Source organism: Thunnus albacares, chromosome 18, assembly GCF_914725855.1.
Source record: "Thunnus albacares chromosome 18, fThuAlb1.1, whole genome shotgun sequence".
NCBI lineage: Eukaryota > Metazoa > Chordata > Actinopteri > Scombriformes > Scombridae > Thunnus > Thunnus albacares.
Genome location: NC_058123.1, coordinates 8,783,027 through 8,797,823, shown reverse-complemented (window position 1 = coordinate 8,797,823; position 14,797 = coordinate 8,783,027). Strand labels below are relative to the sequence as shown.

The 14,797-nt window shown below is 40.2% G+C and overlaps 1 protein-coding gene across 2 annotated transcripts in view; it reads right to left on the bottom strand.

Annotated features, from left to right (window-relative positions):
* The window catches only part of col5a1 (procollagen, type V, alpha 1), a 75,148-nt gene that overhangs the window by 13,153 nt on the left and 47,198 nt on the right, over positions 1 to 14,797 (bottom strand). For both annotated transcript variants that reach the window (XM_044332866.1, XM_044332865.1), the window contains exons 25-48: positions 13,643 to 13,696; positions 12,553 to 12,597; positions 12,269 to 12,322; positions 11,314 to 11,358; positions 10,996 to 11,049; positions 8,956 to 9,063; positions 7,372 to 7,425; positions 6,864 to 6,917; positions 6,048 to 6,092; positions 5,786 to 5,839; positions 5,655 to 5,699; positions 5,518 to 5,571; positions 5,356 to 5,409; positions 5,199 to 5,252; positions 4,423 to 4,530; positions 4,239 to 4,328; positions 3,654 to 3,707; positions 3,238 to 3,345; positions 3,039 to 3,146; positions 1,837 to 1,890; positions 1,665 to 1,718; positions 1,451 to 1,558; positions 1,297 to 1,350; positions 1,055 to 1,162 (exon numbers count right to left, since the gene is read on the bottom strand). In XM_044332866.1, the coding sequence (XP_044188801.1) occupies positions 1,055 to 1,162; positions 1,297 to 1,350; positions 1,451 to 1,558; positions 1,665 to 1,718; positions 1,837 to 1,890; positions 3,039 to 3,146; positions 3,238 to 3,345; positions 3,654 to 3,707; positions 4,239 to 4,328; positions 4,423 to 4,530; positions 5,199 to 5,252; positions 5,356 to 5,409; positions 5,518 to 5,571; positions 5,655 to 5,699; positions 5,786 to 5,839; positions 6,048 to 6,092; positions 6,864 to 6,917; positions 7,372 to 7,425; positions 8,956 to 9,063; positions 10,996 to 11,049; positions 11,314 to 11,358; positions 12,269 to 12,322; positions 12,553 to 12,597; positions 13,643 to 13,696 (1,620 nt within the window). The remainder of the gene's footprint in view (positions 1 to 1,054; positions 1,163 to 1,296; positions 1,351 to 1,450; positions 1,559 to 1,664; positions 1,719 to 1,836; positions 1,891 to 3,038; positions 3,147 to 3,237; positions 3,346 to 3,653; positions 3,708 to 4,238; positions 4,329 to 4,422; positions 4,531 to 5,198; positions 5,253 to 5,355; positions 5,410 to 5,517; positions 5,572 to 5,654; positions 5,700 to 5,785; positions 5,840 to 6,047; positions 6,093 to 6,863; positions 6,918 to 7,371; positions 7,426 to 8,955; positions 9,064 to 10,995; positions 11,050 to 11,313; positions 11,359 to 12,268; positions 12,323 to 12,552; positions 12,598 to 13,642; positions 13,697 to 14,797) is intronic.

Sequence of the window (14,797 nt, the reverse complement as noted above, 5' to 3'; positions counted from 1 at the left end):
TTTGCAACACAGAGTGCTAAAACAAACTGCTATCACAATGGATCCACCTCTTCCAAAGTGTTATAAAAACCAGTCAATCACATAAAAACTGTATCACAAATATCTTATAGGCTGGTTACAATAAAAAATGCGGGTTGCCATAGTGGTCTGGGATACATGATGGGACTTTTGTTTTGTTGTCAACCTCTCTTTATCAGTTACTTTCCAGATCTAGAGAGACGCTGCGCTCTATTTTCTTTGAACTGAACAAAACCCCAAATGTAAGTGCAAAGTCAGGTCACAAGAGCATATTGGTGTCGCTAACAAATGTTTGAAATTTTCATGCCCAGAGGCGCCATCTGAACAAAAAAAGTCTGTAGTAAGATGAAGACCTTGTCACTTGACAGAATACATTTCAGCAGGTTGACTGTGCCTCCATAACGGTCAATCACAACAGTTCCTCTCATAAACTTTAAAAGCCATAGACATTTTCCTAATGGGCAAGGAGGAGACACCAAGCCAGATTCTCCTAAAAGAAAATTGTTCTTCTCTGGGAGGTGCAGAGTTCCAAAAAACAACAATGTACTGCTCTACAAATATGATTATACAGCAGTCCAAAGAAAGTATTTACACGGATGGGCAATGTACCATTTTCAGCAGAAATAAGACTCCGGGAGATAATAAAATCATAATTTCTTTGTGTAATTAAGTGCACAAAATTGTTATACTAGACAATGATATCTGTGCAGCTAGACTGCAGAATGACGGTTTATTAAAATGTGTATGCAGTTAGTAATTGTGTACAAAATAGATACAATTACTATGAAATGAAAAGAGATAAAAAACAACATAATTGAAAGGACAAAATGTGACTTTGGAGAGGTTTGTTTTTATACTCAAAGTTACACTTAATTTTAAAACTGTTGCCATTTCATGCCAAAAAGGGCCATTAAAAAGGAACTATGCTACCTGATCTGCTTAGACACAACTTCAGCTGCACCACTTCATATGGGTAAAGTTACCAAACAGCCACCAAAAAGAAGTGATCCAACCCAGAAATAGAAAAGACACTTACTTTTTCTCCAACAGCACCAGGGTTTCCAATACCACCAGGAGGTCCCTGAGGGCCATCGGCTCCTGGGGGTCCTGAAGGGCCTCTGGGACCAGGTGGGCCAGGTGGACCCTTCGGGGAAGAGAAAAGACAGTTTAATGAGGACAAATTTAATCTGCATATTGTTCATAATGTAATGCATTAGATAACGATATTGTAACAAATATAATGTATGAACTTGTAATAATCTTCCATCAAGCTCTTACCATTTGACCAACGTCTCCAGTTTCACCTTTTTCACCAGGTGGACCAGGCAAGCCCTGAGAAATATGGAACAGATTTAAATCATATTGTCTCAGTGTTTCTCAGTGATAACATTTGATCACTGTCATGAATTCTATTATTCATTATAGTCCACACCTGCAGCCCAACTGGGCCAGGAGGTCCGGGGAATCCTCTTGATCCTTCATCTCCCTTCTGGCCAAACAGACCCTGCTGACCTCTGGGTCCAGGCTCACCATCTGCTCCCTGCACAATGCAACAGATAAAGGGGTCACAATCAGTGGTACCATTGGCTTAACAGATAGATTAGGTGTTAAATGATCTGGACACACAACCCAAACTGGACACTTACAGCAGGACCGGGTGCTCCAACAGGTCCTTGAGGTCCAGTAGGACCAGGTGGACCCTGCAGAGGAGAAGAGACACATCAAAAGGACAATCAATAACTGTATTTTTAAGTATCTATAAGTTTTTACTATTCAAAACTTTCAAAAACTGAATGTTGTAAATAAACAACAACTTACATGTTCTCCTTTGTCACCTTTGCTTCCTTTCTGGCCTGGCTCTCCAAGCTCTCCCTAAGGAATGAAATGATCACAGTGTTAAATGAAAACTGTGAAAGATAAAACTCTCAAGCCAAACTAAACACAAGTGAGAAGGTGATCAAGTTTGATACTAAATAATGTTAAAATTATTATCAAAAAATCCCCAGAACAGAAGATGACACATCACAGCACAATAGAACCTACACTCAACTATATCCTACATTTGAAAAGACATTTTTAGAGATCTGAATGTGGAAATTTCTATTATGTTCATCCTTCTGTGCCATGGTCATAAATATAGTTCCCATCTGAGAAGGGCTTATCATGATGGTTGAGTCACTGGTGCTACTAGCAGCCAAAACAGAACAATAAGTCCCATCTCAACCTGTTTGCACCAAAATTCCCTGAATTGGAGAACTTTGCACCATTCTCTCAAAACCTCCACATGCTGTGGGCGTTTAGAAAAATAATGTTAATAACTTCTAAAGCCAAAGGCATTTATTTTTGAGTTTGAGTCTGACAATGCTTTTTGTGAGGCAAATAAAGGCCTTGGAGTTGTCCGTTCCCCATGGACAGGACTTATAATGAGAAAGTGTCTGAATGTGAGTAAACATTAGCTTGTGAGATCCTTTTCATCTGCATGGCAAATGCCCTCTGTATTCTCTGTGTCCGTCTGCACCGCAGGGACTATTGTAAGGCCAGTTAAGAACTGAGGCATTCTTCAAAGGATAAGAGATAATCCTCTGAGTATCTCCGTAGCTGATCTTCCTGCAAATGTTTTTAGAGGGGATGAGGAGTTGTTCTTGCCTCTGAATACTAAAGGGTCACTTTCACACTTTCCGTCACTGCCACAAAATCCCTCCCTCTCCTCTGTCTGTTTGTACAGAAGGGTACAAAGCAGCAACAAGGCAGATTCGCCTTTTAAAGATCTGTTAATCGATGCGAACTCTGTCAGACAGATTCCCCTTAGAGCGTTTAAGGTCACAGTGAAAGAGACGAGAGGATATCTAGCTTAGATCTCAACTGTAAAGTTTAGTGCCTTTGTGAGGCATTTCGTGTGCATGTACTATATATTAGCGTGTGTGTGATGCAGAGGGAATTCAGCTTCATTGCAGCTTTATAGGATTTCATCATATATTGGTTTACTTGAACAGGAAAACAAGCCATGAAAAGTAACTCACCTTGTCTCCATCCTCTCCAGGTGGTCCAGGAGGTCCACCAGGTCCTGGCAGACCCACAGGTCCCTGAATACCGTCTCTTCCAGCTGGGCCTTGAGGTCCTTTCTCTCCCTATTTTCAACAACATGTTTTCAGCCATGTTAAATTTGTGATTTTTTTCTTCCTGTATGTCACTGGAATCCTTATAATGTGACGTTCTTACCGGTCCGCCTTTCTCTCCAGCAGGGCCTGGAGGTCCCTGGGGGCCAGGACGTCCAGGTAGACCTGTAGGTCCGGCGGGGCCAGCTGGACCACGCTCACCAGGAGAACCCTACAGCACCAACCAACACACAGCAATATTAATTATCAGAGTGACTGAACGAAAATATCAGACTTCCAAAGTTTTAATACTGAAACAAAATTACAATATCAGGCACATCTACCTTACCAAATAGGTCAGACATCTCTTATGTAAGTACCAAACTGTGCATATCATTATATTATATAAGAGAACAACTGAGGGTCTGAACTCTGCTATGGAGACAATTCCCAGACATGGAGAGAATATAGAGGGTGAGAGTATGAGTGAGAGAATGAGAATGACAAACTGAGGATGCAGATGCAGTAAATTGTACTCACAGCAGGGCCAGGTGGGCCGTGAGGACCCTCATTCCCTTTCAGACCATGAGCCCCCTGCAGAACAAAATAAAATGAAAGCTTCAGAAAACCAACAATCTGTTGGGGGAACACACATCCTTCCTTACGTTGGACTCCCTATTTTCAAATAGGCTCAGCATGAGCTGGAAAACCTCATATAGCCACCAAAGTGGAGACTGACAGCAGACGAGGAAAAGAGATATCTACCAAAACAACATCCTTTACATTACAAATAAATGGGAGTATCTCACTATTTCTGAATTCGAAAAGCTGTTTCTGCCATTGATTTCTGGCTAGTAAGTCTGCAGTTACAAAATAAGTGTAGATTGCATAATTAACGGAAAATAACTTTGTTTAGTATGAATGCTAAATAAATAAACAGCTTAGAGCACACTGTTCCTCTTCTGAAGCCCACACAAGAATCCAATATTAAGTCTGACTATTGAGGCTCACCACATCCTTAAAGTGATTTAATAGCCCAGAACTATTATGCAATAACAAAGCTGTGAGAGATATTGGATTTGTGAGAAGCTATTGTACTCAATCATATTAAGAAGCAATATTTACCACAGGGCCAGGCAGACCTCTCTCTCCAGGGAAACCTCTTGGCCCGGGAGGACCATCCTTACCTGCTGGGCCAGCAGGGCCGGGGTCACCCTGTAGATGAAAGCACATTGTTATTAAATCATACAGATATGTATCATGCTGATAGTATTTAAAAATATATGTAAATTAGAGCTTCAAAGTTCACCTTAGCGCCTTCTTTTCCTGCAGCTCCAGGTAGACCCTGTTCACCAGGTGGGCCTGGGGGTCCAGGGTGGCCCCGGTCTCCCATTGGTCCAGTCTCACCTGTTGGTCCCTACAATTAGAAAAACAAAAACAAAATCATGGCCACTGCAGCATAACCCTCAACTGCAGAGGAGGAAGGTGTGAAAAATAGAGACTACAGAACATTGTGAACAAAATCAGCATTTTAATTCCAGAAGAGATGTTAAAATTTCTCGATCTATTGCTAAATGTGGCCAGAAGCTGAGCATTTGCTGTGTGGGAGGCCTACTAGTCATTAAGGCCATATACAGCTCCGTTATCATCAATGTTCTCAGCTGGCATTAGCAGAGTGGATGGGAGGGAAAGTCTGCTAAACGTTTATGCATAATGGATGAAGAGCCCATATGAAAGAGGATAAACAACACAAGTCATGGCTCGTGAGGTACAGGTATGAGGATAAATCAATTATTTTGCCAGAAAAACAAAATGCTGAGAAAGTAACTTTATTGGCGCACATCTTAATGATTGACCTCAGGATTCAATGTTGAACAATACCTCTACAACATAGTGTAACTTTTGAAATACTTTGTGGTTAACACAAATACTGATTTGTTATTTTTTCAGCATTTACTGAGATTTGTTTCTGCACAAAGGATTTGGTATTACAACCATATCAATACAATACTCAAGCCATCACTGATAATACATGTAAGCGAGCAACACTGCAAGACAGGGTGCTGGTTAATGACTGTGACTCACCTGAGGTCCAACCACACCTGGAGGACCAGGAGGGCCAGTCTTGCCTTGGAATCCCTGCACATGACAGAAGAAAAAGCAGAATTGGTATACGACTTACTTGGTGGAATACAGATGAAGAGACGAGTAATCAGTGTTCAGTAAAGACCAGTTTACTCACAGTCTCTCCTCTCTGTCCGGGATGTCCAGGCAGTCCGTCTTTCCCTGCAGGTCCCTGAGAAATACACACAAATGCATACATGAGGATGTACAGAATAAAGAAGTATAAAGAAAGGGGGATGGGTTTATACAGAGAGCCTTGTGTGTAGGTGTTTGAACTTACAGGAGGGCCCTTTGGTCCTGGGAAACCTGTTGGTCCCTGAGGTCCTGGCAGACCCTGAAACAACAAATGGCAGTTGGTCAATAATCATTTGTCTCTGATTGAAAGTGATGAATTTGATCAGACTGTACGGTACGTACCCTCTCACCGGGAGGTCCTGGTGGGCCATCATTTCCTGAGTTACCCTGAAGAGACAAAAAGAAGAGTAAATGGTGCACATGTACTGTACCACAGAATAAACAGTTGGTTGTCAGTGAAATATTTTACACACTTTTGGTCCAGCTTTTCCTGTTGGTCCTCTTGGTCCTCTCTCTCCCCGAGGCCCCTTTAGAAAAGAAAAGCAGACACAAAGTGATTAAAATCATAGCATGGTTCCTAAGAGATATGTGTGATATGAAAATGTTACACTTAATTATTGTCACAGTTTGGATTTCCCTGGAAATCTCCGCCATATCCAGGTTGAATCTCCATTTTCACTCAGATGCCAAGCTCGCCATCTGTATCTAAGCACGAGTCTGCTGAGTAAGACTTACTGTTGGTCCTCTTTGTCCGCGTGGGCCAGGCTTTCCTGCTGTTCCCTATGGTCACAAAGAACACACACAATGATCAAAGGAGTGGCACTCAGATCATTAAGAGGCTGCATCCTCCGGAAGAATGACTCTAATGCCGGAAGACAGTAATATTTGCAAGCAGATTTCAACACAATTGGACCATTTAGGAGCTCAGAGATATCATTAATTAGGAAAGACTTGTTTTCAAATGACCATCAATATTCATCATCATTTACATTAGATTCATTACTACCTTAGAATAGTGCATTATGATAAAAAATAATGTAGTTTTAATGCAATGTTACAATTACAGTGGCTGCATACAACTTTAAAGAGAAAAACAATTACATCTTTTGTGTGGCTCTTAAGTTCCAAGCAAGTGCTGTGAAACTATGTTAATTATCCCTTTTTGTGCAGGATTTTAGTCTCATAAACCTCATAAATGTTTTGTGAAGATGAAAAGCTTTATGTGCCTCGCTCCACTCGTGGTGACAAACCATTACTTTTGCAGGCAAGCTAATGGTCCATCCCTTAAACAAAGAAAATGAAACATTGCTCAAGTATCACAGAGTGATAAACATTGCTTTTGGTGGTTTAGAAATGAGTTGTGTAAGCAGTAATGAAGAGGGAATGCAATTGTCTTTCCGTCCTTAGTAAAAATCTTTATTTTAGGGCCATTCACCTTCTTCTTGGTTGATAAATCTACAGCTGGGACAGGAGCCTGTCTCCAGCACTATGCCTGTATTGATCCAACCCTTGTAAGACTGAGAAGAATAACAAGAGGTCTATTTGACATACCCGAGTTCCTTTCTCTCCGTTGGCGCCAGGGAAACCTTGGAAACCCTGAGATCCCTGTGAGTGAGAAAGAGAGTAATTAATCATTTGAGAGACAAACCTTTAATATTACATCCTGTGTTTACTCGCTGAGATATCCCCCGCTCAATAAATGCGACAGGAGACTGGGCGCTCCATGAATAAAAGCAGTGTTTTGCTGTTGTTGTGTCAGGAGCTGAAGGCTGACACCAATAGGCATATTCAAATCCCAAGCTCTTTGATCATGGAGCTTCAAGCATGTCCAGTTGTCAGGCTGTGGCTTTGCCTCAGACAGGCTAAAGGATAAGCCATCAAAATTTCAGCAAAGCAGCCTTTCAAACACACATGTATGCATGTTTCATTCTCTTTCAAACACACATATAGCGACACTGTGGCCAACTACATTGTGTCTCTTATCAAAAGGATTTTAAAGTCTGAAATCAGTGAACTAATGACAATATTGTTTAGCAATATATGCTTATCGTGCAATTACCTTTGGTCCTTGTCTTCCTGGGTATCCTGGCAACCCGGGAACTCCAAGTTTACCCTGTAAAGAGAAGAAATTTACTTAAAAAGGTGTTCCAGCGACTGATAATTGCACTTTCATAAAGTCGGGGCACTCATTAGAGACAGATGATTAAAATTGATCCAGCAAAGGCAGATATCCTGACTTTTAGTTTCTAGTATGAGTCATACTCCAAAAAAACATGCAACTCAACAGCGTACTTCATTAGATCCTTTCTGCTTCCTAAATGTCCACTTCTCTCAAACCTCACATCTCCAATTTGAAATGCTCGCCTGCTTGAAGTCGAGATTGCCCAGATGACATCACTATTACATCATCAGGGTTATTCTCTCAGATTTTACAAAGCTCCTCCAGGGCCGCAGAAAATATTATACCGTAAATTAAACTGTCTTTACAGGCTGAGTGGTGAGATTCATGTGTAAAATCGTTATGTTTTTGTCAATTCCTGTTATTTAATTCAATATTGCATGATGATTGTGATGCATACATTAAATAGATGTATATCACTACTGTTCATGTGACTTGTAATTAAATATCTAGTATATTTATGGGTTATAAATGATAGATAAAAAAATCCTGAAAATAATCTGTAGAATATTTGTACAATTGATCGATCTCATAATGAGTACCTTTCCAACCTAAATGCAAGACAAGCAGCCTTTGTTAGGTCAGTATTACACTATATTTGTACAGCAGTAAATGCTAACGAACAGTGGTGTTATTCTTGAAGAAAAACTATATTAAAACGTGCACAAGCACCTGCTTAACACAGCAGCATTTATTAGAACCATCTCAGTTCTTGGCATTTCAGCTTAACGATGAAATGTTGGCTGCTGTGTAGTCTCTAATTAAATATGAAAATGACTCAGCTGTTACTTCTTGTGCTATCCAGATACAGTACAAACCAGGTCCTACATCTACAATGCTGAAAAACTGCCAAAATCTAAATATATGTGCAATTTAGATTCAGTATAAGCACTTTAGTATAAGGAAAAAAGCTTTAAAGGATAACAAGCAAAAGTATTGTGGTTACTGCGGAACGAAGGCACAGCACACTCATGTAGTGCAGGTTGGCTGATGACTTGCCAAATCAGAGTTTGTGCAAGAATTTGTTAACACAGTCTCAATGATACTAAACATATGTTCAAGGCGATTTTTAAGCCTTCAATGAAAGATCATTAAGACTTTGAGGATGCATCCACTATAAGAATGAATTAACTTTTTTTACTACAAAAAAACAGCTGATATATCTCACCTAACAGCCTACCCAGCGTTCAATTTAATAGACAATGTTAGGAACTGAATCCATTTTGTGCTCCCAGCTGGTTCCAGAGCAGCAGCAGTGAAAATCGGTTGCTGTTCAGAACAAAATGATCGGAAAAACTATTTTCCTTGTTAATCCCTGCAGAGCCATCATCCTAGATCAAACATGACTGATGATACAAAATAACAACTTGGTTTTTTTAATTCTGTATTATCAGTCAATATAGAATTTAGGCAGTTTCTTTGGGAATGTACCAGCATACATTGGTTGGTTACAAAAGAACTTACCTTGTCACCAGTTGGGCCAAGAGGACCAGCATCTCCTGGGAGACCTGAACGACCCTTTGGCCCCTCAGGACCATCTTCTCCTCTGGGTCCAGCTGATCCAAGCTCACCCTGGAAAGCACAGGAAGCAGTAATGTCACATGCCTGTATACTTAAACATAACGCACTGGATCCACTGTAATCATCACAGTAGGGTCTATCATATGTGTACTTGTCTTTTATTGGTACCATGTGGAGTTTTCTTGCAAACATACAGGGTTATGTTTACGTTCAGTGTCTCTCAACAAAATACATTGTGCAAATCCTTGAAAACTAACAGACATGTTGAATATATTTCAGTCCTCAAACAACTTTTCAAAAACATTTTCATTTAAAACCTCAGTTGTTTACTTGTGTTAGCACTCTCCTTCTTCCCTGCTGTTTGCTGGTGAATTGCTACATTTCTAGGTGTGTTACTGTCACCTGTTACTGATTGGTTGAATAGTGTGAAACCCTCTACAGTTGTCATGAATGGGCACGCTGCAGGATACATATGTATGTTCATGTATGTCCACATGCTAGTAGAACATGAAATACATACAAAGCATGTCCGCTAATCAAAACATTGCTCCATAGCGCCACTTGTGCTAAAAAAACTCCACAGGTGTACCTTTAAAGGCTCAGAGACCTATTTTCTCAATCAGTTTCTTACTATGAGTGATGGGGTCCTGCACAAACACACAATATTCTGCCAGAGTTAGAACAGTTTTTACTATTTCACATGAGTGATTACTGTGGTTGTGTTTTTGCCTGTTCTCTTCTTACTGGTTTGTGTCACAAGAGCAACTAGACCACAGATTTTTCTTGTTGAACAAATAAACAACCCTGCCCATTCAGGAAAATTCAGATCATCCTTTTAAAACTGCTGAGAGTAAAGTTGCTTAAAGAATCAAGTATGGCTATGTTCCCTCACTGTCTGCCCCTCAAAGCAGTTAGTGATCCTATTATTGCTTCTCTCTGTGCGTGTGCGCCCCTTCTAGCAGGACACACACTAAATGACAGAGTACAAACTCGCTCTGACAACCATTCGCTGCTGCAGAGACTCAGTGGTGTGTGAAAGGTATCTAGTTAAAGGCTTGTGCAGAGTTGCACAAGCTAGCGTGTGCGTGCACACACCCACACTCTAGAGCACATAAAAAGGCATCAGGCAAACTGTTCTTGACTCACACTTGCAAGCTCATCAAATAGAACATTTTAAATTGAGCACTAACACACACGCACACACACACACACACACACACACACACACACACACACACACACACACACTCTTTTCTTAGGCATGCTTAAAAATGAGTCATTTAGATTCTAGTCCATGTGTGTCTTCTCCAGAGCAGAGGAGCTCCTCAAATCTTTGCTTTCATCTGGATCGGCTACATCTCCAGAGGAAAACAGGCTGGAGCCCCATGTCTCTCTCAAGGGTTTGAAGGGGTTTAAAGTGCCATTGATTTTTCCTTCCTTTCTGCAGTCAGCTATAGACAGCCCAGTTAGGGATCGGGAGTTTGATGTTTGAAGGGTTGAGGCGAATTATGTTTCTCACTGTAAAAGGCAGTTTTCCTAAGACTTGACAGTGTAAATCCCTAATACAGTTTGGAGGAGGAAGCTGCTGCTGCTGGGTGCACCTGTCAAACCCGCGCTTCTATCCTAAACTTATCGAGGTGAGGACTGACTGGAAAGTGGCAGAGGGGATAGAAAAGGAATTGGAAACTACTCACGTAAACTCATACACACGCACACACACCAACAGCTGGCGATAGGAACAACACCTTATGTTTGCTCATTACCCACAATTCCTCAGTAGTCACAGAGGCTTAGGCCATAAGGGGCTAACGTGACAGGAGTGGTTGGTATTTTCACTTTCCTCAGTTAAAGGTCACCCCCAAAACAATTTTGTGTGCAGAAGTTGTCTAACTGGTTTCATTCATTTTGATTTCATTCATGCTTCCAGCATTCAAAAAATGATTGACACATAACGTAAAGTAAAATATAAATAAAAAGCCTTACCCTGTCACCCTTGATACCCATATCTCCCTTGAAGCCGGGGAAGCCGTCTTCTCCCTAGCAAGTGAAGATAGCAGATAGTGAGGTGAGGATGTAATGAAGGAGAGAGAAGTGGATTGTACAGATGTTGAAACCAACCAGATGTCAAAAATCCCTTGTTGTCATAGAAACTCTTGATCACCTTCTTTCTTTTGTACCAGTAATTCAGAAGGGTTTTACAGGATCCATGCTAATACTACACTTTCTCTGAAGTTCAAAGTCTCCTCCTTTGACACAGTCACTTTCTTTGACTTTCTTAGCCAACAATCTGCATTCTCTTACCTTTTCACCCTTGTTTCCTTTAAGACCGCGCACCCCATCAGCTCCCTGTGATGCAAGAACAGACAGAAGTTACAGGCCGAGAAGGGTGCATATTGGACAAAAGAGAACATTCAGTCCTACCAGCAAGATATTCACCATTAATGTGAAGATTAAAGTTTTTATGAAGCTGTAAGGTCAGAAAAGTTATCTAACATAGCATTTTTTTACTGTGTAGTGTACTCTAGAGGCTATACTCTGTGTTGCATATAGATATGTTTTATCTGTAAATTGCAATGTAACTGTAAAAGCAAATTAAATCCTCACAACTACATTTCTTGACCATTCTTCTCATCTTCCCAGACAGAGCAAACACTTCAGACGTAAGCCGTGCACCAAGGACACTGTTAGCTAGACGTTAAGCCACTTGTGTGATCTCCCCCCCCTCTCAGTGGAAGCTTTCATGATGGGATCAGTCACACCCTCTTACCAAGAATTATATGATAGGATTTCTTTTGTCTTGGTTTTATCAGCTAGTAATGACACCAAACAAGAGGAGGGTTGTGCGCCTTGAGCTGTTATCAGCTCCAATGACAAACTCAGTATCACCTTGTGTAAGCAAAGTGATGTATGTAAGATCTGAAAAGATGAGTTCCCTTTCTTAATCTTTGCACCACCAAGATCATTTTTTTCTGTCTCAGCAACAAATGTAGAAGCCATTGAACTATTCAAGGTAGTTCTTATTTTAAGAAAACATGAGTAAGCAGGAAACTAGGGCTTTTAATTTATTACACAACAGTTTTTTTTTACAAAATCATACTTTGTGGGTTGGACAAACCTTGGAAATAATAACAGATTTTTTCAGAAGCATTTTAATAAGATAATGGGCAACTATTAGTCCATTACACTTCTTAATTGCAGGCTACCACTAGCTGATAATATCGCAAATTAATTTCTTAGTGGCTGATAATCAACTCACCTTCACGCCTCGGGGACCAGGATAACCAATGGGTCCTTGAGGGCCAGCAGGGCCCTGGAGAGAAAAAGATATTTGGTGAGAGATTGTAACACACAGAACAGTTACAGTGCACACATGCACCACAGTGCTTATGTTATCTGCATTAATGCAAAATGTTATATGCAAATGTGTCTAAACTAGGACAAAGGGAGGGAAAAGAAACTTAAAAAGGCGTAAATAAATTAAGGAAAGTGTAAAATGCAAGCTCCATAATTAGGAGATATGGAGGCAGAAATAAAACATACCTGGTGTCCTTTGTCTCCAGAAGGCCCTTCCTTTCCAGGGTGACCCTGTGAATTATTAAGAAAAATATTATTTAATCTCATTTCACTATAATTACCACCATTAATACTACAACACCCCCTATAACTGACAGATTAAGTTGTAAAATATTGGAGGATGTATCAAAGTGGAAAATTGAAAAAAGAGTCTTCAGAGCTCAACCTCATTTGGGATTTTATCCTTAATGCACAGAATTATAGATTCACTACCGGCCATTACTGGGCTCTCAAAGCTAATACTGCCGTTTTGGGACTTCACAATACATTACACATATACTACACATGTATGTGCACATACACAATCACAGTGCAGAAGCCCAAAGCACAAAACCACACATCTAATACACACATGGATGTAGAAAGGAAAAAAAAAAAGATGGGAAGGAAATTGATTGCTTTCTCGTGAGACAAAGAAGCTCTGCAAAGCCTCTGATGGGTTTTCAGTGATGAGAGCAAGAATGGAGAAGGAAATAGATACAAGTGAGAACAGAAATAAGGGGCATGGGGAGAGGCTGTTGATAGGAGATGCAACAAATGAATGAATAAAAAAAAAGCTGAGTGTGTATATGGCGGAGAGCTATTTCTATTCTAAAAAGACTTTGAAAGCCATTAAAGGACCAGGGGGACAATGTATCTATCTTTCTTTCTCTTTCACCAAGCCCCTGCATTTTTTTTACTGCATCTCCCTGTCTTTTTCTAGCCCTGCTGTTATTCATATTTCACAGCCTCTCTTGTCTCTTTCTCTCTTAGGTGCCACCTGGTGCCTTCCAAGACACATCTGCCATTAGTGCAGGTGTCTTCTGTCTGCACAGGGATGGGAAAGAGAGTGTTTGCATATATATATTTCTGTGTGTGGGCGGTTAGTTGCACAGTTACACAGCTGTGGTAATGTGTTGTATCATACATATGTTTCAGCCAAATAATTATCTCAGTATTTCTCGAATGTAATAGGTGGTTTTTAAACATTAAAATTTGATATACTGTTTTGAAAATGTTATTTCTCACATTAGACACAGAGAGGAAGGGAGAAAAAGAGACAGTACAGTAAACCCACCGGTGGACCATCAGCTCCTGGCATTCCTGGCAAACCTGGCTTTCCAGTAGGGCCCTAGACCAAAGACAAGACAAGACGTTAGGGCAAATAAGACATCACAAAGTATGACAACACAAATGTCTATAAGAGTCTACAGCCATTTTAACGGCGATTCTTTGAACTAAATGCTAACATCAGCATGATAGCTGATATAATGTCTACCAAGTTCACCATCTTAGTTTAGCATGTTAGCATGCTAACATTTGCTTATTAGCACTACACGACAAAAAGTACAGCTGAGTTGATGGGATCATTTGTTTTGCAGGTATTTGGTCATAAACCAAAATATTGGACAAATCAAAATTTTGACCAATTGATGGCACTTGACAAAAAGTTAAGGGATCACAGGATGACTACAATTCATTGTGAAGGGGAGATGAATGTCCGCACCACATTTCATGGTATTTCATCCAATAGTTGCCGAGACATTTCTCTAAAACCTAATCTCGCACTGCTGCTAGAGGGATTGCCAAAGTCATTGGGATTCGTCCACTGGGGAGCATGAACAGTAGCCGTTAGCATGGCTACTAAAAAGAACAATCAATATGGCTTCATAATGTAAGTTTCTTGTTCTCACTAGCTCTCTATTTTTCATAAATCTTGGCCCAGTTTCACTAAAACATGGGGAGAAAAAACAAAATGTCTACATTCTACATCAGTTACATTTAGGAGTTGGCTTTGCGTCACTGGTTTAGTGATATATCGACTCCAAGAATTACAAGATTTCTTACAAAGACTTTAAATTATATCTTTTAAATCATCCAGATCATTCAATAAGTCTGTGTTTTTATGATTTATGATCATCCTGGGCTCCTAATTACTTCCTCAAATAAATGATCTTGAATCAGTTCTTTATTTCTTTCTATGTTACTTCATCAAGTACCACAGCCTTCTCGTATATCATCTATAATCGGGGGGGAAACATAATACCTGCATTATCCATTCTCAAATTCCAACAGTTCAATAATAAACTGAATACCCACAACATAAGCTGGCAAATGTGATTTAGCTGAAATTGGATTAAAATGTATCAGGATTAAAATCTGTCTGTACTGTCTCGTAGGCACTATTCTGTCCTGCATTGGGGATGGGGACGTGTTTGCATAATAGTGTGAT